The sequence below is a fragment of the Physcomitrium patens genome, chromosome 19 (assembly GCF_059467195.1).
Source record: "Physcomitrium patens ecotype Gransden chromosome 19, ASM5946719v1, whole genome shotgun sequence".
Classification (NCBI taxonomy): domain Eukaryota; kingdom Viridiplantae; phylum Streptophyta; class Bryopsida; order Funariales; family Funariaceae; genus Physcomitrium; species Physcomitrium patens.
Genome location: NC_143428.1, coordinates 7,357,312 through 7,379,520, shown reverse-complemented (window position 1 = coordinate 7,379,520; position 22,209 = coordinate 7,357,312). Strand labels below are relative to the sequence as shown.

The following is a 22,209-nucleotide window of genomic DNA, read 5'->3' as shown; positions in this document are numbered from 1 at the left end:
ATGAATACAAGAACAACACCAGAGAGGTGAGCTAGAGCTCTAAGAGATGTGTTGTCGAGACTGAAGAACTCTTCAGCCTCGATCCCAATATATACTCCTATTTAAGAAGCTTCTCAAGCAACTTCTACCAACTAGGAAGCTTCTAGAAGGTTCCAGAGACTTGCTTCTAGAAGGTTCTAAAAACTTATCTGTAGAAAGTTCTAAGGACTATGTCCCTAACATCTTCTACCAACTAAGAAGCTTCTAAAAGATTCCAGAGACTTGCTTCTAGAAGGTTCTAGAAGCTTGTCTCTAGAAGGTTCTAGAAACTTGTCTCTAGAAGGTTCTAAGAACTATGTCCCTATCAAATCTACAACCAATCAAAACCAACCACATTTATCATAATTACCATATTTTTCATCAAAGGTGGGTCTCTTAAGTAAAACCATGGGTCTATTTAACATTCCCCATACATACATACATATTTATATTTATATTGGAACGTATGTAAATTCTAGTGATGTGCGACTCAGAAATCCGTAGGGTTCGCATCCAAGCCATCAATAATAACGAACGTGCTTCATCCACTTTAGAAATCATCCCGAAGCGTTTCGTGTTCACGCCCTCCAAAGCAAAACCATACGGAGGCCATGGCGACGATTGTGAAGGCGTCGCGGTCTCTCTCTCTCTCTCGTCTCCTTGTCGTATTGTGTCTGCGAGACCTGGTTGTTGGTTGTTTTGCAGTGAATTTGGAACTGTGAGTGCGTGTGCGTTTCCTCTTTTTCTCTTAATTCTCGACATTTTGCCTTGGGAGTGGGTCTTCACACGAAGAGAACGTTGATAGCTGCGTTCGGGAGGGAGAGACACAACCTTCGGCAAGCACAATGTTGAGAATAGCGGGACGAGGCTTGTCGCGTGTTCTTTGCACGTCTCTAACACAGCCCGGCCACTCCGGCTCTGCTTCGGTGGCTACTGTGCTCTCCTCACCAAGATGTCTTCACGACACTGGTGACTGCTACGGTAGTTGCTCACCACGGTTTAACTAATTCTATGCAGTAAATTATACATTCGTTGGAAGTACGAAACAAATGCTTTATCAACCTGGTTCAATTGATAAAGCATGTGCACCACCCCTGGAGACTGTATACCAGGACTTACATCTATGTCGCTGGTTTTAGAAAGAAGCCCTAATTTTTGGCCTTGCTTCCGCACAATGGGTGTTCAACCAGTAATCAATTACCTTGAGTTTGCTTGCGGAAGTGGTACCACCGATATCTACGAATGTTTAACTTGTACCTTTGTACTCGATTGGTGTTCATCGGTCTCCAATGTGGGAATTAAATCGCTGGTTCTCAACCAAGTCAGAATGCAGTCATGGTGGTTCTTAATTCAGCTGCCGGAAAAGAGGTTTTATGTGGAGACAAACATTTTCATATAATTAATCTTAGGCAATCTGCACATTATGTAGTGGAACCGACGAAATGGAGGTATACAACATCGAGAGAAATACATTTCGTAGTTCTGTAGCTGGAAGTCTCGAAGAGTAGTGTCTAAATGTTCCTCAGGTGCTCAAAGGTTTACGAATGAAGAAAGTTCAAGTCGATGACAGAAAAAGAAACCTCTCGTTCTTGATGACTGTTAATGGTTCAAGTCTGGTTCCTCCTTAAACATCGTACTTGATGAGGATCTTCGTCCGTAAGATTCAGAATCCAAATGCATCAGGTAGAACTAGCGACTAACTCGAATCTGTGCTTGAATATGGAGGAAAGATCTCAGTTGTGTACATGGAAACCTTGTAAATTGGTTGATCCAGCTACATGACAGCCTATATTGACTCGAACGTATTTTAAGATGCCACCAAATTTTATCAGGAGTGCTAAAAGCCGTGGCTCTGTGTCTCATTGTCAGGCGATTTCGGGATTGCAACTGGAGTGGAGCGGGAGGAGTTGGAATGGAAGAGGCAGGTAACGACTACATCTCTAAGCCTCGTAAAACTAACCATGGCTAGTGCTCCGTTGGATCAATTTTGACTGTGTTAGAGTGCTCCTTTCGTGCAGGGCAAATCCCGGTTCTATCTTTCTCCTCCTCGTGGACCATTCGGCACCAAGGTTAGGATGTTATTCACGAATTATGCCGTGATTCTTTCAGGTAACCCAAAAAATTGGCGTTTAAAAATAGTCATGCTTGGAAAAGTAACACTTAGCTGATTTTGTGTCAGGGGAATGTCTCTGGTACCAGTCGAAGGTTACGGGAGTTGGTGGTCAACCTGGCAGTGACGAACATCATTAGTCTTTCCAAGACTGATGACTACCCTGAAATACAGTAAAAATTTGTCGAGGTGAGGCAGTTTGGACCGGATCAGATTTGACGACAGGTTAAGGAAGAAGTGAACAAGGTCCTGAAAACCATAAATTTTTTTATCTATCGACAGTTCTTCTAATGCACATATCTACCCAGTTATCCACCAATACTTGAGCTAAATATGAAGAATGGAATCTACATGCTCGCTTAATGCCCCTTGACACGCGTCAATGTTGCTTAGGTTAAGTTTTTCAGCAGCTCGGAGCTGATAACATCATAGCACTCTGAATTATAAAAAAATTTGTTGACAAACGTTTTTCATATTCTATAAGGCGAACAAACCTAATTAAGCTGTAAACTTGACTGTCAACTAGTAAAAGCTAGACTATAAGAAACGTTAATTAAAAAAAAAAAAAAATCTAACAGTGATGCCCAAACGATGAGTAATTATTTCTGGCCATTAGCAGCACTGATAATGGACTGTTACATGGAGAACTAAGGTCGATGCACTGAGCTTGAATGTGTAGATAGGCATCTTCGTTCCCTCTAAATAGTAGAGCAATATATAGAGTGAAGGTCAGAGTAAACCATGTTTCAGAAGTTGAGAATAAGGTTATGGCAGAGTATAGTAATAAAAAATCAACGGCCAATTATCAACGAGCAATAGATCTGAACTACGAAAGATTGGGGGAGGCATAAGACAGATACCTCCGGAAAACCCCCAACATCCAACTTGAAGCTTTCTTATTACGTGACAGAAGACAGCACCCACCTTGTGCCAGCAGAAAAAGGAGAATTGATGTGATAATCAAATACTCCATTGATTTCAACCTAAGCATTTCTAAAAAATGCGTCGAAACTTGTAAGGTCATCAGGACAGGAAGACCTCTGAACTTGCTCAGAAAAAGGCTCCACAGAGCATAAAATATCTGCCCAAACTTGCCTATGTAGCCTCTCACTTGAGTAAGCACACCATTTGACCACACAGCGTGATCAATGCTTGATGAGCTCCTAATGATGTTCATCAGATCCAGGCTTTCCACCCGGTCCTATCACCTTCAACTGTAAAACAAACAGTCACCCAATTACTTGCAAGCCACTAAAAATTTGGTCGTATAACACTACAGGAGGAATTCTTCCAAATAAACCAACTGCAGTGGGGCAGATGAGCAAATAGAATGAACAACCCAGATCAACAACGAAAAATATGGTCAAACAACTGCAGCCCAGAAGATATTCTTAAATGGAATGCAATCTTAAACTCAAATATAAGATAGTGCAGGTTACCTCGAAAACTTGCGTGCAAACAGGGCACTCGAAACTTTGGCCCTTCTCCAGAGTGAACCAAGTCACATCATGTTCATCCTCTGTTCACACAATAGAACAAAATAAGAAGTGCATTAGCTGCCGCAATAGGAAAAGGTGAGATTGTTGAGATAGAGCGACAAATTACTTGCGGTCTTGCAGCAATTGTTCCTTTCCTGGGACAAGAACAGATGGTAGGTCCTATTAGACAATTGCTGCAGGTATTGTCGGTCAAATTCTTGATTGGATTAAATAACCATTGCTTAGAACCTCTGCATCAAAATGATTTTGTTTAAGTTTTAACTTAGTTGAGTTTGAAGATAAGTTACAGATTGAATAAGTTAAAATAAAATTGAATCGTAACTACCTCAGCAACTAACACCCGGATCGACTTCTAAGCCAATGGCATCTCTTCCTGTTGCCAAATTGATAAAATAGCCATATCATGCACCATAGCGGAAGGCAAGCACAGGACAGGCATTTGTGTTTATATTATGTGCATTAAAAGATTCTTAAAAATATAGTGTAAATACTGAACGTTCGCTAGGTTATTATTTTGACCCAACAATTACAAAGAGATCGTCAGAAATACTTACCACCAATGCCTCCTGAACATCCAACAACCCGTTCATCGTAGTTTGATTCGATGACTGCGGGAGCTTCCTGATAACAAGGTGCAAGTTCACAAAATAAGCATAACAGTAGCAGGCGTTACTTCACCTCCATCCAATATTTCTCACGCATTCGACCAAATACAAATAGGAAAGTACAAAGCAGACTTTCTGGACAAGAAATAAAATGAATCTCTGGACGTAGATGAGCAGGAATATTACCTTAGTGCCAAAAGGTCCGCGTGGAGGATCGAGATCAAACCGCTTCTTCCCCTACAGAAAACGAAAAACAAACATAAAGGTAAATAAAGACACTAGCAGACAGAATAACGCCAAATGCAACAATACTCAGTGATAGAATCCAGACCTGACGCTGATATTCCAGCTCCTCCCGCTCAGCTCCGGTTGCAATCCCAAATTCATCCAATTGACCTAGCATCACATACAAGGGTATTCTTTAACACTCTCTAAATAACAGTGGTTCTATGATATACTGGTTGATATTAGACCGTCACCTGTACTTCAGTTTCAATTATCACTATAATACCCAGAAAAAGGTCTAAGACTGTCCACCACACCGTATAAACTCCAATTCTGCCGGTAAGTTGCATGTCTCTTCCTAAATTGTGAACTGGAAAAGACTGATACTTCAATGTAATTGGGACACACAATGTGATTGACCTACTCTTTAATTATGTTATGAATTCAACAAGAAATAAAATCGAAATACATGAAAGACTAAACTCACATTCGAAAGAGAAAGTAAGTTCCAAGAGATAGCAGGCAAGCACACTACATACCCTAAGATTGAAGTTAGAATTGTTCCCAAATATGTTTCGGGGACAACCGGATTCCGAGATGGGGTACAGCACTAACCATGCCATTGAAATGATAATTGCCAGTCACAATCTCAGTGTATTGAAGGCTAGAAATACCTAACGCCTACCGAAAATCTAAAATTTCTTCCCAACTACCACTCATATCGCAGAAAAGCAGCATCTGCAGGTATTCGGATTGATGACCTCGAAATCGCGCGTTTCATCATCGAATACGATCAGAATCTTCAAACGGCAGAAAAGGACCACAGTTCATGTTTCAAAATAGCCTGCAAATCGAGGACGGGTGCACCATAGGGCGTACCAGATGCAGCATGGCCACTAAGACTGAAACCACTGGCATTGAACCATCTCCGCGAGGACAGCACACCAGCCGCAGGAACGGGTACGGGCGGGATTCCGTGGGTGCGCTGCGCCACAGTCGTGTGGAGCACACGCGACAAGCTTCGTCCCGCTGTCCTCAACATTGTGCACTGCTAACCCTTCACTGGCCTCACCTTCCCTGCTCACCGCGCTGGTCACATCTAATAAAACTAAGAAAGGTGAGCAACGAAACTAGTTCGATATGTTTGGTCCCTTCGATGAGCGACCTCGGTTGGAAGGGCACATTGACAGAGCGAAAGACTTCGCAGAAAACCCTAGTTTGTCTCATTTCCCATCATTGGTCCCTGCCAGCAGTAAGAGATGCTGATCACCCGTCGATGTAGCGAAGGGCCCAGATGCATCGAAAATTCGGCTGATCTGGCCTTCTTGGGGTTGCTTGCTGGAACAGTTGCCAAAATCAATCAGCGAAAGCCACTGGCAGTTGGAGAAAACCAGCCGAGCAAAGATGCGGGCCATGTTTTTGAAGGAAAAAGAACATGTGTCACGTAAAATCTTGGTCAATAGCCACGACAAGCAGCAGGCCACCGATTGATTACCGGAAACAACTGTATTTTCCTGCCTAAACTATTGCGGAAAAAGCTGTTAGTCAGGGAGTTGTTGTAACTGAAGCTAGCTGTGCAGTTGTGGCGATAAGTTTCCGACGTCAGTTCTCAAAAAAAAAAATAAATAAATAAATAAAACGTACATGGCTAAAATTCACTTTGAAAATTGCTTTTTTAGATTAATTTTTCCCGAGTGATAACACGAGCATCTTGAATTTGTTATGGCATTGGGGATTACGAAACGTGCTCACGTTGAGTAGTATGCATTCCATTACAGAACTATTTGTACCATTTTGTCACTGTTAAGGTGTGATGAGAAATTAAGTGCTCAGAAAACTGACTTAAGTTGTTTCACTTTGAAGACAACTTCTGCACAATCATAAAACCATCCTTAAGCAGATAGCACATGAGGCAAGATCCTAGACCTCGAAACTCACAAGAGGTCTGGATGCAGAAACTCTGTAACAGTGTTTCTCAATGACTAGTTTTTCTGTGACCACACGCAAATGTACTCGACGCAAAGGAAATTGGCTGATTATAAATCTAAATTCTCAAGGGCGCCCATTGGCGAACACCGACGATCTGGAAGAGAAACCCACTATAGAAACTATCGCTTGAAACAATGAGAAAAAACAAACAGTAACAGCCACAAAAAGATTTTACTACAAGACAGGATGTATCCCAAGGGTTTACGAACCTATCTAACTCCAGTGCACCACCTTCAGCTGATCACTATTCAATGTACTGCTGGTAAACACGATATTGCCTTGGTCCTCCTGGCCTTCTTGCGGGCATGTCAACGACGACATACATGTAGATCTTTACAGCCGTATGCTGCATTTTTTGATGGAGCTTTAAGTGATACAAAATTGCTAACCTGCAGTTGGCTTGGGCGGTCGCTTGCTTTTCTCCTCAATGCCTGATTGACCGAAACGTTTTCGTAACTCAGTCGTCACCTCTTCCAACTTGACGTTCTGGACAGACAGTAAAACCATGCTATGGTACAACAGATCTGCCATCTCCGACACTGTGCGTTCCATTCCTTCCGATGCTTCTACTGTTTGGCACAGTTCAGATGCTTCTTCCCTGTAAAGAGGAATGAATACAACTAAAATTACCACCTCAAATCAATTCCCCCTTGGAAGTAGTCATCTGAGTAGTTCTATAGAACATACATAATCAGAACAAAAAGTAGAACTTATAAATCAATAATTCGAAGGCCTTCCGCAAAGAAAAAAGAAGTTGTAATGCGATCGACACAATCGTACCTAATTTTGGAACACAACAACTTGGGATCTTGCTGTAGTCGTCTTGTCCAAGACGGTTTTGCACCAGGGGCAATTTCCTCAGTTTTTCGTCTGGCAATCAACTCCTCCAATGCATACAAGGTCGACGCAAGCAATTTTGGCTCGTCCTGTTTTTTTTTCAAAAAGGAAAAAGAAAAAAAATCAATTTAAGAATTTAGGTACTCCACGCCAAAACAGCAAAGTGATTTCTCCGTGACTGCAACGGCACAACAAGGTCATGACAATCTAAACGTCCAGTTTTAAGTCCATACAATACAACCAGATACAACTATCATCCCTTGTACACTAGGATACTGTAAGTAAAGCAAAATGAGTGATACAGACCATTGGTACAGAAGTGTAATAGCATGTCTCCGCACCAGTATGGCATGTGGGACCATCAGGCTGTCCTAGATATACGATCTGAAGCACATGTGCAATAAAATAAACTCTGTCAATTTGAATCCCCATTTTGTACAAAATACATCCGCAATGGCTCGGACGATAGAACTTGAATAGAACATAAGAATCGTGCATTGCCCAAAGCCAATGCCGAAATATTTTTAGAGAAAAGTTCAGTTGAGCAAGAGACGCACGGAATCTCGGTCACAGTCGATAGATATATCTTGTACGTGAATGAAATTGTGGGAAGTCTCGCCTTTCGTCCATAACTGTGAGCGACTACGACTGAAAAATGTGGCACGCCGGGATGCTATTGTGGCTGATATTGCATCCCGGTTGGCAAAGCCCTGCATGAGTATTGCGCCTGTATCCACATTTTGAGCTATGGCAACCACCAGGCCGTTCTTATCCCATTTCAATGTATCTAGAAACGCTTCTACCTGCATCACCGGGCGACTGGTTTGAACAATTTCACTCATGCTGGTAGTTCTTCACAGTACTTCAACACTCACTCGTACTTCAACCGACTGCAGTAAATTTTGCAAAACAGACACTCATGTACGCCTAGATTGTATCATAAAAGCAATACTGTGCGATAAATCGCTTAAACCCTAAATCGCGAGAGAAAAGTCACAAGGACAAAGTCGCAATCAGACTTGTCTAGTAAAATCGGAAAGTAGGAGAATCGAGATTGAAATGTAAATGCTAAAGACCGGATTCTCCGATCATGATATTACTCATAAGATTCATTAAAATGTACAGCAACCGCATAATTCGCCAGTAAGTCAACCTAATCCCAATATATGACAGTCCATCGGGCAGTTGCGAGCAAGGAGGGATTCCACATATTTGCAATGTGCAAGTCGGGTACGCAAATACTCAAAAACCGTTGCAGAAGGGGAAAAGAGAAGATATTAAGAACATCTCCGTTTTCCTAGCTCCCCTAAACCGGCGAGATTGATCACTCCTCAATTTTTTTTCTGAAAATATTCAAACTAAGAAGCGAGGTAAAAATTGGATCACATAAACAGCAGGAGAGAATACGAAGACATCAGACAAACCTCAGGAGTGGAGACGGGCTGGGCTCTAGCCAACTCTCCGGCCATCGCAACGACGCCGCCGCATGGTAAGCGGCCCTGCCGTGGCGTCAAGGTCCGCAACGCAGGTGGGCAAGAACGCAACTGCAGTGCGCCGGGTGCAAAAGAGAAAGAAGATCTAAGAGAGGGCGATGCTGCAACGGTGGCAACGAGGGGAGAGAACGCCGGGCGCAGCAGGGAGGTCGCCATGGTTGACACTTCGAAAGAGGAGGAATCTTTGGCTTCTCGTGCTCACTAAGCCTTCCCTTCCCAACTCAAACCTCTTCCTCTTGGTATCATTTCTGCCACGATGAAGCTGTTTCCCTCTCATCAAAGTTCGTTCACTTGGCATTACAAATCCTCACACATAAAAGCTCGAAAAAAATTGAACCGTACATCAATTTTAAAAAGTCGATAGTGAGCAGGGGCCGGACGCAACGGTGCAGCTTATTCCGATTCTATCAGATGTCTCCGTAGAGATGAAGTATCGAAAGTTGTAATTAGAATTTATACTCTGTAATTGTACGTTTGTCAAACTGTATGGGACATTAATTAGAGCTTTTCATCGACTAAATTTAGGGTGTAAGGTTTAGCCCCCGTGTGAAGAGCGAGTAAGGAAGCTTTTGCGCACCGTGACACTGTTTTGAAGTTACAAATGTCACGATGTTTCATTGCCAAAAACCTTAAAACTTTGTTGTAAGTATTTTTACCGGCTCAATGTCAACTAATCTATAAATCTCAGTGATTTAGAGTGCAACAATTCCACGTGTCAATGGTTCTTAATGTCACCCCATTAAGTTTGTAGCTAAGATTATACTGATTTACAACCGGATTTATACTGTATGGACCACGGATGCTTCAAAGAATGTGAAGGAGACACTTTTAGAAGCTCCATTTGAACGATCGAAAGCTGCTGCTTACCGACAATGACTGCTTCTTTAGGCACAGCTATTGCTTTCGGAACAATATTATGATTTTGAGAGTTGATATTTGCGAACAAAGAGTACATGCTTAAAACACAGATAGTGGATGTTTTTGTGAAACTTACTGCTGACGCTTAAGCATAGAATTTTAAGGAAGTTGGGCTGATTGCTTGCCATTATCACTGCTGCAGTACCAAGTTCATGCCCTTCTACAATTGGTGTTTACTTTCCCATGCGGCAGTCAACTCCAAACAGCGAGCTGAGCTGCATACTCTTACTCTTTCATGTGGTCTGGCTATATGAAGGCTGTCTGTATACAGAAGAGATTACAACAATCTTAAAGTACTCTTGCACTTTAAACTATTGATCATCTCCAAACTCTCGGACTACTGCGCATGCGGTTAGGTGTCACTCGTCAGATCAATCTTTTGAGGCAGGGAAGAGGACATTCGCAGTGGCATATTGGCATCTGTTCTAGGCAAAGCTAAACATCCATGGGAAGGATGTGATCGAGTATTTTGAAGTCTTTTACATTCTGCACTCACTAGGACCTAAGTTAAATTTCTACGACTTTCCCTGCTGTTGGTGGTGATAACAATAGGGCTGTTGAGAGATCGAGCAGCTAGTTATTATTTGTGCAGGCGTCTCGAGTTAGGGCTGTCTGTGAGGATTCCATCACTGGACGAATAGGTCTACCTACCTACAGTGTGCTCGAGAAGGTTTCAAGGATAGTACATGCCACGTTGTGCTTACAAGCTTTGAAACTTGCATTTTCTACAATTATGATACAATCTGCCATGAATGAGTATTGTGGTTACCGTTTATGCAATTTGTTGTGCTTACAACCAGGATACTGTTACATTGGCGACAAGCACGTGGAAGATGCTAGGATGCAGTAGTAAGAAGGGCAAGTTAATATTTGCGGACTCCGACAGCAAGCGCACTAAATTCTGTAAAATGCATTGAACGTCACAATCCAAACTTTATTGCGCACACAATACCAAAATTACACCGACGATGCAGTTGATTCCATCTCAGAATCTATAAGGTAGGCACTCTGAGAACGGAAAAAAGTATCTCACTATTCAACACGTTACTGTTTTCGCCTGAAAATGAATAGCTCTATGTACAATTCTTACACACCATCAGCAATTTTGAAGTATGGTCTATGACGTAAACAAGCTCTAGTGTGTCTAGCAGAAAAAAACGAAAATTTGTGAGATCAATGATATACCACCAGCTATCTCAAGTAAAGTACACTTTGGTCGAAGTGTTTTAGTGTACTGATGCAAAGCTAAGTTATAGTTGTGCAAGGGCCAACAAATGGCTCGAGATGAGTCCAGCAGATGCCTCTCGGCAGTACGTATGACTTGACTTGGCCCAGCTGATCAGTTCAAAAACATACCAGCATTGAGATTGTGCAGATTGAGAATTTGATGCGGATAATGCAGGTTCTGAAACAGAACGTAGACCTTGGTCACATCTCTCTCATTCGATTGCTAAGGAATGGATTTTGAGCCCAAGCTAAAAAGCCATTAGATGCTCGCATGCCCAAATTCTCAACTTCCGATCGTCTTGTACAGCACTCAGTTAGGAGTGCATTGATTGATTCAAACCAAAAACAAAGCGGGATTCTAGTGAAATGATTCGGACCATTAACGCTTCAGTTTGAGTCGAACGAGTGGCTAGCGCTCCCAATCGCATCGACAAGGTAATTACTGACCCAATTAAGTTGGCAAAGTGGAAACGCTCCTGTTTGAGAAATTTATGTGGTTGTTTCACAACTCAAGTACAACAACTGCAGGAAAACACACACGCAAACAAGTTCAGTAACCTTTTCCCTCGTCTTATACACCCACAAAATTCGAATACGTCATCATTGAAAGACAAAGAAGCTAACTTACAATCTTCGTCGGTCTTGATCCAGTGTCCCAAACCGTCGTGACTTGGAGAGCATTCGGCACTTGGCTCCCTAGGAGCAATTGTCATCCTCTCGTGCATTTTCACTCGTCTTCTAAATTCCTCAACCTTCTGCCTGCACTCGTCGTCAGAAACCCGGCTTGTCGGTCTCAAGGGCTGCGCTACTGGGGTAGTAGAACATTCTTCATGTGGATTGCACTGCGGGCCCTAGATCAGGACACGAAACATTCTCGAAAGACTTCAGAACAGAAGCGTTGACACCACAAGCAGTAAAAAATTCCGCTGTTCTAGACCTCCACTGACAAGATCCTGTGTGATTACCTACTCAGGGGTGCTTGTACTGCATTCTTAATCCAACATTGCTGGTGATCACCGTGAACCGATGTCAGACGAGGAACATGAAGAGTATGTTTTATATACTTCGCCTGATCTTAATGAGTGCACTAGGGCTCGGTGAAGAGATGTGCATGAGGCGATAAAACCAGAATTATTGACTAGTTCAGACAGCTTGCTTACCTTGAGCGTAGGTCGTGAGACTGGTCTCCTTTCGGGGGCTATCCTCGCAGAAGTTTGTTTACACGTCAACCTCCAGAGCTTCGCGAGCTTGTTAAGTGATGGCATTCCAGCGGATCCAATGCTCTGAAAGATGGATTTCTTAATTAATTCCATCTCAGCAAGCTCAATGGGAATCATGCGTCTCTTTTCTTCGCCAGGTATAGGCTCGATTTCTCTCTGGGTTGACCACTTACCTAACGTCTTGTCAGAGTTAGAAGGTTTTTTCTTGGAGCTGAAGAGCCCGCAGAGAAAAGATGAATAGAAGTCGTCGACGAGAGAGGGTCCCTCGGCACTGTCAAGCACTGAAGGTGGCACAGAGTCGGTCCAGTGGACAACGAGATTCGATAAATGCGATTGGCTGTAGAGCGTAGCCCTGGCGAGATCAAATTCCTTTCGAAGCTCGGGTGGCAGCGATGTGAGGAGGACAATGGGTTTCATACGCGTATCTGGCGTCCGATTCCCGTTATTGCAGAGGATAAGGGCCTTAGACTGATCGAGCCTCTTGTGACGCTCTTCACTTTCGGACTCCCCTCCCAAGGTCCCATCTCCGAACGCCGGCAAATTACTCACTTTCCTTGATATTAACCAGCCTCGTTGCAACTTTTCTTGGTCGTCTGAAACGGTAGTCTCTATCGCTGAAGCGCAGGTGGAAGGCTCGCATGCGTCTTTTTCCTCTGTTTTCTGGTGCACGTCAATGGTGTTCCGAATGGACTGAAGATGTTCCAAGGCGAATGTCCCGATAGCAAGCAGACCTTCCCGCTTGTGGCTGAACACAAACCGGATTGTATCTTCCATCTTGTTGCCGGAATCCGGATCACCGATGCAACTACCCTTAGACTTTGTGGTTAAGCCGCCGTGGAGATAATCCCTGTTGTCCACGTCAAAAACCCCCTGTCGCCTTCGGATGCTCATCCCAGCAACGATTGTTCTCATACTTGCTGTGCCTCGATCTCTCCCATCGCAACTCCTTTCGTACGGATCTGGACATCAAATTATGATTGTGAGAACTATTCAACAGATCAAGCAGATTCAACTGTTCCTTAGGGAAGACAAGGGAAAAGACTTCTAAGTTGCTAGAATTGGGAATTGAAAAATATTTGCAGCTTACATACTATGCCCGTTGCTTCACCAGCATATCACTTGTACAATGATACCAAGTTATTTGCTTAAACGACTTTGTGTAGCGCAACTTCCCGAGTGTTCTATTACCCCAAGAACGAATTTAAGATTGGGACCCTATCTAAACACATTACTTCGAACTCGTATCAATTCAACAAATGCCAAGCTCAAGCTTTCGAGATAAAATGGACTAAACTGGAAAGCACACCTGATTTCTTGGTTTGCTGCAACACCGGTGGCTGCGGGTCCTTATTCTTACCCCACCCGAATAACTGGAGCACACCACCCCCAAATATGAAGTTCAGTCGCTAGGTACAAAACTTGCAATTGGGGCATGATCGTAAGAGCTAAGGACGGGCTCCTCAGGTTATTGAGGAATATGTTACTCGGGGTTATTATTACAGCAGGAGGATCAAAGCCACACATCTCTTTCCATTGTGCACTATAGCTAAAAACTACCTGAAAGCAGCAGAAGCAGAAGTAGCATTTGAGAAACATTGAAATCCATACCTTCATTTTGAAACCCAAATAACACCGAGATTGCAACCTAACTAATGATTCGTCAGGGAGTGACGCCCATCAAATTCTGCTCCTATGCTGGCGCTCCGGAGTAGTGCTCTTCGTAGTATACTTGCTGAGATGGTGACTGTGATACCTACAACCTCTCGCCAATTCTCGAATACGATTGCAAGTCCGAGGATTCTTTTCGAGGTGCTCAAAATACCAACTACTCTCTGCGAAGACCTCAACTAATAAGTACACTAGGAGAGGTTTAAATACTTCCAGAATAGAGATCAGCATTAGAAGATTAAGACATTTCAAAGAATCCTATCGTCAGAAGTAAAGTAAAGATTCCAAGAATTGGCGACAAGTTCGAAAATTCACGAAGGCCGCAGCAAGAGCTGAGGGACCACGTGATTGCCGGCTCAGAGACAGAAGCTGGAGTCACGTCCAGGCTAATGAGAGAGTCAAGTGGAACATATCACTTGTTCAAAGTATGAGAAGGTACTGGTCCAGGACATGGGCACACGAGCGGGACCAGGGAAGGAACAATCAGCAGCAAAAAAGGGGCCAAGGGGCCCAATCACGAGGAGTGAGGGTCGATCAACTTCGAAGTGAAGTGAAGGAGAAGTGAGTGCGGCCAAGCGCATTATAGCAGCTCCGCGCCCATGCGTCGTGGGGATTGCGGAAACTAGTGGCACATGAAAACCATTGCCACGACAATGGCAGCACCTCTAAACAGCCTAGCCTTTGAGCCCTCCGCGGATGGCTTAGACTAATGGGTCAAAGAGCCAGCCTTCGATTGAGAGAAGCTTTCGGAAATCGCTTCAGGAGGGAATAAGTCCAATCGACTTGTGGACTCTATCCCTGCAAATAATGGCCAGCATCAGAAGATTATGCCAAACGAAAACTAGCCTCGAGAGAAGTTTTGGAATAATGAATGTGCGGTATAAGATTACTAGAATACTTGGGAGCCTGAGAGCGAGGAAATTTGGGGAGCTTTTCACAAAATTTAATCGTTTTCTGCTCGGAATGTTCTCTGACTCGGTATAAACAGAATTGAACCAAGCTGTATTGTTTTGGTTTTATATAAGATCAGCCGCAGATACATCCAAACCATGTAATTCTGCATTACTCAGATTTAAAGACTTGTGCATCCTTACTTGGACCTGAGGAAATATTTGACTAGGGGAATGATAAATGTTCATGCTCTCACACAGATGAAACGTCCAAGGGTATGTGTTCAGTTGGCAGTGGTATATAATAATATCTTGAATACCTTAAACATAACCGATAGAATTATGGTAAACTCCAATATTTGGGTGGGCAATGGCACATTATTCATTCATTGGTATATGATAATATCTTGAATACCTTAAACATAACCGATAGAATTATGGTAAACTCCAATATTTGGGTGGGCAATGGCACATTATTCATTCATTGGTATATGATAATATCTTGAATACCTTAAACATAACCGATAGAATTATGGTAAACTCCAATATTTCGGTGGGTTATGGCACATTATTCATTCATTGGTATATGATAATATCTTGAATACCTTAAACATAACCGATAGAATTATGGTAACTCCAATATTTGGGTGGGCAATAGCACATTATTCATTCATTGGTATATGATAATATCTTGAATACCTTAAACATAACCGATAGAATTATGGTAAACTCCAATATTTGGGTGGGCAATCACACATTACTCATTCATTGGTATATGATAATATCTTGAATACCTTAAACATAACCGATAGAATTATGGTAAACTCCAATATTTGGGTCGGCATTGGCACATTATTCATTCATTGGTATATGATAATATCTTGAATACCTTAAAGATAACCGATAGAATTATGGTAAACTCCAATATTTGTGTGGGCAATGGCACATTATTCATTCATTGGTATATGATAATATCTTGAATACCTTAAACATAATCGATAGAATTATGGTAAACTCCAATATTTGGGTGGGCAATGGCACATTATTCATTCATTGGTATATGATAATATCTTGAATACCTTAAACATAACCCATAGAATTATGGTCAACACCAATATTTGGATGGGCAATGGCACATTAATCATTCATTGGTATATGATAATATCTTGAATACCTTAAACATACCCGATAGAATTATGGTAAACTCCAATATTTGGATGGGCAATGGCACATTATTCATTCATTGGTATATGATAATATCTTGAATACCTTAAACATAACCGATAGAATTATGGTAAACTCCAATATTGGAGTGGGTAATGGCACATTATTCATTCATTGGTATATGATAATATCTTGAATACCTTAAACATAACCGATAGAATTAAAGTAAATTCCAATATTTGGATGGGCAATGGCACATTATTCATTCATTGGTATATGATAATATCTTGAATACCTTAAACATAACCGATAGAATTATGGTAAACTCCAATATTTGGGTGGGCAATCACACATTACTCATTCATTGGTATATGATAATATCTTGAATACCTTAAACATAACCGATAGAATTATGGTAAACTCCAATATTAAGGTGGGCTATAGCACATTATTCATTCATTGGTATATGATAATATCTTGAATACCTTAAACATAACCGATAGAATTATGGTAAACTCCAATATTTGGGTGGGCAATGGCACATTATTCATTCATTGGTATATGATAATATCTTGAATACCTTAAACATAACCGATAGAATTATGGTCAACTCCAATATTTGGATGGGCAATGGCACATTATTCATTCATTGGTATATGATAATATCTTGCATACCTTAAACATAACCGATAGAATTATGGTAAACTCCAATATTTGGGTGGGCAATGGCACATTATTCATTCATTGGTATATGATAATATCTTGAATACCTTAAACATAACCGATAGAATTATGGTAAACTCCAATATTTGGGTGGGCAATGGCACATTATTCATTCATTGGTATATGATAATATCTTGAATACCTTAAACATAACCGATAGAATTATGATAAACTCCAATATTTGGGTGGGCAATGGCACATTATTCATTCATTGGTATATGATAATATCTTGAATACCTTAAACATAACCGATAGAATTATGGTAACTCCAATATTTGGGTGGGCAATAGCACATTATTCATTCATTGGTATATGATAATATCTTGAATACCTTAAACATAACCGATAGAATTATGGTAAACTCCAATATTTGGGTGGGCAATCACACATTACTCATTCATTGGTATATGATAATATCATGAATACCTTAAACATAACCGATAGAATTATGGTAAACTCCAATATTTGGGTCGGCATTGGCACATTATTCATTCATTGGTATATGATAATATCTTGAATACCTTAAAGATAACCGATAGAATTATGGTAAACTCCAATATTTGTGTGGGCAATGGCACATTATTCATTCATTGGTATATGATAATATCTTGAATACCTTAAACATAATCGATAGAATTATGGTAAACTCCAATATTTGGGTGGGCAATGGCACATTATTCATTCATTGGTATATGATAATATCTTGCATACCTTAAACATAACCGATAGAATTATGGTAAACTCCAATATTTCGGTGGGCAATGGCACATTATTCATTCATTGGTATATGATAATATCTTGAATACCTTAAACATAACCGATAGAATTATGGTAAACTCCAATATTTGGGTGGGCAATAGCACATTATTCATTCATTGGTATATGATAATATCTTGAATACCTTAAACATAACCGATAGAATTATGGTAAACTCCAATATTTGGGTGGGCAATCACACATTACTCATTCATTGGTATATGATAATATCTTGAATACCTTAAACATAACCGATAGAATTATGGTAAACTCCAATATTTGGGTCGGCATTGGCACATTATTCATTCATTGGTATATGATAATATCTTGAATACCTTAAAGATAACCGATAGAATTATGGTAAACTCCAATATTTGTGTCGGCAATGGCACATTATTCATTCATTGGTATATGATAATATCTTGAATACCTTAAACATAACCGATAGAATTATGGTAAACTCCAATATTTGGGTGGGCAATGGCACATTATTCATTCATTGGTATATGATAATATCTTGAATACCTTAAACATAACCGATAGAATTATGGTAAATTCCAATATTAAGGTGGCCTATCGCACATTATTCATTCATTGGTATATGATAATATCTTGAATACCTTAAACATAACCGATAGAATTATGCTAAACTCGAATGTTTGGGTGGGCAATGGCACATTATTCATTCATTGGTATATGATAATATCTTCAATACCTTAAACATAACCGATAGAATTATGGTAAACTCCAATATTTAGGTCGGTTATGGCACATTATTCATTCATTGGTATATGATAATATCTTGAATACCTTAAACATAACCAATAGAATTATGCTAAACTCCAATATTTGAGTGGACAATGGCACATTCTTCATTCATTGGTATATGATAATATCTTGAATACCTTAAACATAACCCATAGAATTATGGTCAACACCAATATTTGGATGGGCAATGGCACATTAATCATTCATTGGTATATGATAATATCTTGAATACCTTAAACATAACCGATAGAATTATGGTAAACTCCAATATTTGGATGAGCAATGGCACATTATTCATTCATTGGTATATGATAATATCTTGAATACCTTAAACATAACCGATAGAATTATGGTAAACTCCAATATTGGAGTGGGTAATGGCACATTATTCATTCATTGGTATATGATAATATCTTGAATACCTTAAACATAACCAATAGAATTAAAGTAAATTCCAATATTTGGATGGGCAATGGCACATTATTCATTCATTGGTATATGATAATATCTTGAATACCTTAAACATAACCGATAGAATTATGGTAAACTCCAATATTTGGATGGGCAACGGAACAATATTCATTCATTGGTATATGATAATATCTTGAATACCTTAAACATAACCGATAGAATTATGGTAAATTCCAATATTAAGGTGGGCTATAGCACATTATTCATTCATTGGTATATGATAATATCTTGAATACCTTAAACATAACCGATAGAATTATGCTAAACTCGAATATTTGGGTGGGCAATGGCACATTATTCATTCATTGGTATATGATAATATCTTGAATACCTTAAACATAACCGATAGAATTATGGTCAACTCCAATATTTGGATGGGCAATGGCACATTATTCATTCATTGGTATATGATAATATCTTGAATACCTTAAACATAATCGATAGAATTATGGTAAACTCCAAAATTTCGGTGGGCAATGGCACATTATTCATTCATTGGTATATGATAATATCTATAATACCTTAAACATTACCGATAGAATTATGGTAAATTCCAATATTTGGGTGGGCAATGGCACATTATTCATTCAGTGGTATATGATAATATCTTGAATACCTTAAACATAACCGATAGAATTATAGTAAACTCCAATATTTGGGTGGGCAATGGCAAATTATTCATTCATTGGTATATGATAATATCTTGAATACCTTAAACATAATCGATAGAATTATGGTAAACTCCTATATTTGGGTGGGCAATGGCACATTATTCATTCATTGGTATATGATAATATCTTGAATACCTTAAACATAACCGATAGAATTATGGTAAACTCTAATATTTGGGTGGGTAATGCCATATTATTCATTCATTAGTATATGATAATATCTTGAATACCTTAAACATAATCGATAGAATTATGGTAAATTTCAATATTTGGATGGGCAATGGCACATTATTCATTCATTGGTATATGATAATATCTTGAATACCTTAAACAAAACCAATAGAATTATGGTAAACTCCAATATTTGGGTGGGCAATGGCACATTATTCATTCATTCGTAAATGATAATATCTTGAATACCTTAAACATAACCGATAGAATTATAGTAAACTCCAATATTTGGGTAGGCAATGGCTCATTATTCATTCATTGGTATATGATAATATCTTGAATACCTTAAACATAACTGATAGAATTATGGTCAACTCCAATATCTGGATGTGCAATGGCACATTAATCATTCATTGGTGTATGATAATATCTTGAATACTTTAAACATAACCGATAGAATTATGGTCAACTCCAATATTTAGGTGGGTTATGGCACATTATTCATTCATTGGTATATGATTTTATTTTGAATACCTTAAACATAACCGATAGAATTATGGTCAACTCCAATATTTGGATGGGCAATGGCACATTATTCATTCATTGGTATATGATAATATCTTGAATACCTTAAACATAACCGATAGAATTATGCTAAACTCGAATATTTGGGTGGGCAATGGCACATTATTCATTCATTGGTATATGATAATATCTTGAATACCTTAAACATAACCGATAGAATTATGGTCAACTCCAATATTTGGATGGGCAATGGCACATTATTCATTCATTGGTATATGATAATATCTTGAATACCTTAAACATAACCGATAGAATTATGGTAAATTCCAATATTAAGGTGGGCTATAGCACATTATTCATTCATTGGTATATGATAATATCTTGAATACCTTAAACATAACCGATAGAATTATGCTAAACTCGAATATTTGGGTGGGCAATGGCACATTATTCATTCATTGGTATATGATAATATCTTGAATACCTTAAACATAACCGATAGAATTATGGTCAACTCCAATATTTGGATGGGCAATGGCACATTATTCATTCATTGGTATATGATAATATCTTGAATACCTTAAACATAATCGATAGAATTATGGTAAACTCCAAAATTTCGGTGGGCAATGGCACATTATTCATTCATTGGTATATGATAATATCTATAATACCTTAAACATTACCGATAGAATTATGGTAAATTCCAATATTTGGGTGGGCAATGGCACATTATTCATTCAGTGGTATATGATAATATCTTGAATACCTTAAACATAACCGATAGAATTATAGTAAACTCCAATATTTGGGTGGGCAATGGCAAATTATTCATTCATTGGTATATGATAATATCTTGAATACCTTAAACATAATCGATAGAATTATGGTAAACTCCTATATTTGGGTGGGCAATGGCACATTATTCATTCATTGGTATATGATAATATCTTGAATACCTTAAACATAACCGATAGAATTATGGTAAACTCTAATATTTGGGTGGGTAATGCCATATTATTCATTCATTAGTATATGATAATATCTTGAATACCTTAAACATAATCGATAGAATTATGGTAAATTTCAATATTTGGATGGGCAATGGCACATTATTCATTCATTGGTATATGATAATATCTTGAATACCTTAAACAAAACCAATAGAATTATGGTAAACTCCAATATTTGGGTGGGCAATGGCACATTATTCATTCATTCGTAAATGATAATATCTTGAATACCTTAAACATAACCGATAGAATTATAGTAAACTCCAATATTTGGGTAGGCAATGGCTCATTATTCATTCATTGGTATATGATAATATCTTGAATACCTTAAACATAACTGATAGAATTATGGTCAACTCCAATATCTGGATGTGCAATGGCACATTAATCATTCATTGGTGTATGATAATATCTTGAATACTTTAAACATAACCGATAGAATTATGGTCAACTCCAATATTTAGGTGGGTTATGGCACATTATTCATTCATTGGTATATGATTTTATTTTGAATACCTTAAACATAACCGATAGAATTATGGTCAACTCCAATATTTGGATGGGCAATGGCACATTATTCATTCATTGGTATATGATAATATCTTGAATACCTTAAACATAACCGATAGAATTATGCTAAACTCGAATATTTGGGTGGGCAATGGCACATTATTCATTCATTGGTATATGATAATATCTTGAATACCTTAAACATAACCGATAGAATTATGGTCAACTCCAATATTTGGATGGGCAATGGCACATTATTCATTCATTGGTATATGATAATATCTTGAATACCTTAAACATAACCGATAGAATTATGGTAAATTCCAATATTAAGGTGGGCTATAGCACATTATTCATTCATTGGTATATGATAATATCTTGAATACCTTAAACATAACCGATAGAATTATGCTAAACTCGAATATTTGGGTGGGCAATGGCACATTATTCATTCATTGGTATATGATAATATCTTGAATACCTTAAACATAACCGATAGAATTATGGTCAACTCCAATATTTGGATGGGCAATGGCACATTATTCATTCATTGGTATATGATAATATCTTGAATACCTTAAACATAATCGATAGAATTATGGTAAACTCCAAAATTTCGGTGGGCAATGGCACATTATTCATTCATTGGTATATGATAATATCTATAATACCTTAAACATTACCGATAGAATTATGGTAAATTCCAATATTTGGGTGGGCAATGGCACATTATTCATT

General features: G+C 39.1%; 4 protein-coding genes across 6 annotated transcripts; 1 reads left to right on the top strand and 3 right to left on the bottom strand.

The window, feature by feature from the left end:
• The first annotated feature begins 604 nt into the window (after positions 1–604).
• LOC112296099 (uncharacterized) lies at positions 605–3,173 on the top strand. 2 transcript variants are annotated; one of them, XM_073528916.2, is made up of 4 exons: positions 605–999; positions 1,888–1,939; positions 2,037–2,087; positions 2,198–3,173. In XM_073528916.2, exons 1-4 carry the CDS (start codon positions 864–866, stop codon positions 2,253–2,255), a joined length of 297 nt encoding a protein of 98 aa, XP_073385017.1. In that variant the 5' UTR covers positions 605–863; the 3' UTR covers positions 2,256–3,173. The 2 variants fall into 2 exon arrangements, with proteins under 2 accessions (XP_073385017.1, XP_024404031.1); XM_024548263.3 differs by having other exon boundaries at positions 607–999; positions 1,888–1,943.
• Positions 2,951–5,626, bottom strand: LOC112296098 (putative cytochrome c oxidase subunit 5b-like). Its single transcript, XM_024548261.3, has 6 exons — positions 5,337–5,626; positions 4,564–4,628; positions 4,419–4,469; positions 4,182–4,248; positions 3,568–3,647; positions 2,951–3,342 (listed from the first exon to the last, which is right to left on the bottom strand). The coding sequence occupies exons 1-6, from the start codon at positions 5,497–5,499 to the stop codon at positions 3,292–3,294; spliced, it is 477 nt and encodes a 158-aa protein (XP_024404029.1). The 5' UTR covers positions 5,500–5,626; the 3' UTR covers positions 2,951–3,291.
• Positions 5,627–6,467: 841 nt separating this feature from the next.
• Positions 6,468–8,939, bottom strand: LOC112296097 (histidine biosynthesis bifunctional protein hisIE, chloroplastic). The gene is made up of 5 exons (XM_024548260.3): positions 8,708–8,939; positions 7,841–8,086; positions 7,590–7,667; positions 7,227–7,372; positions 6,468–7,044 (listed from the first exon to the last, which is right to left on the bottom strand). The coding sequence occupies exons 1-5, from the start codon at positions 8,930–8,932 to the stop codon at positions 6,831–6,833; spliced, it is 909 nt and encodes a 302-aa protein (XP_024404028.1). The 5' UTR covers positions 8,933–8,939; the 3' UTR covers positions 6,468–6,830.
• A 1,664-nt stretch (positions 8,940–10,603) lies between these two features.
• LOC112295812 (uncharacterized) lies at positions 10,604–14,451 on the bottom strand. Of its 2 annotated transcripts, none has more exons than XM_024547787.3 (5): positions 13,750–14,451; positions 13,448–13,511; positions 12,082–13,100; positions 11,550–11,772; positions 10,604–11,443 (listed from the first exon to the last, which is right to left on the bottom strand). In XM_024547787.3, exons 1-5 carry the CDS (start codon positions 13,753–13,755, stop codon positions 11,424–11,426), a joined length of 1,332 nt encoding a protein of 443 aa, XP_024403555.1. In that variant the 5' UTR covers positions 13,756–14,451; the 3' UTR covers positions 10,604–11,423. The 2 variants fall into 2 exon arrangements, with proteins under 2 accessions (XP_024403555.1, XP_024403556.1); XM_024547788.3 differs by having other exon boundaries at positions 11,550–11,763; positions 13,750–13,892.
• Positions 14,452–22,209: the final 7,758 nt, after the last annotated feature.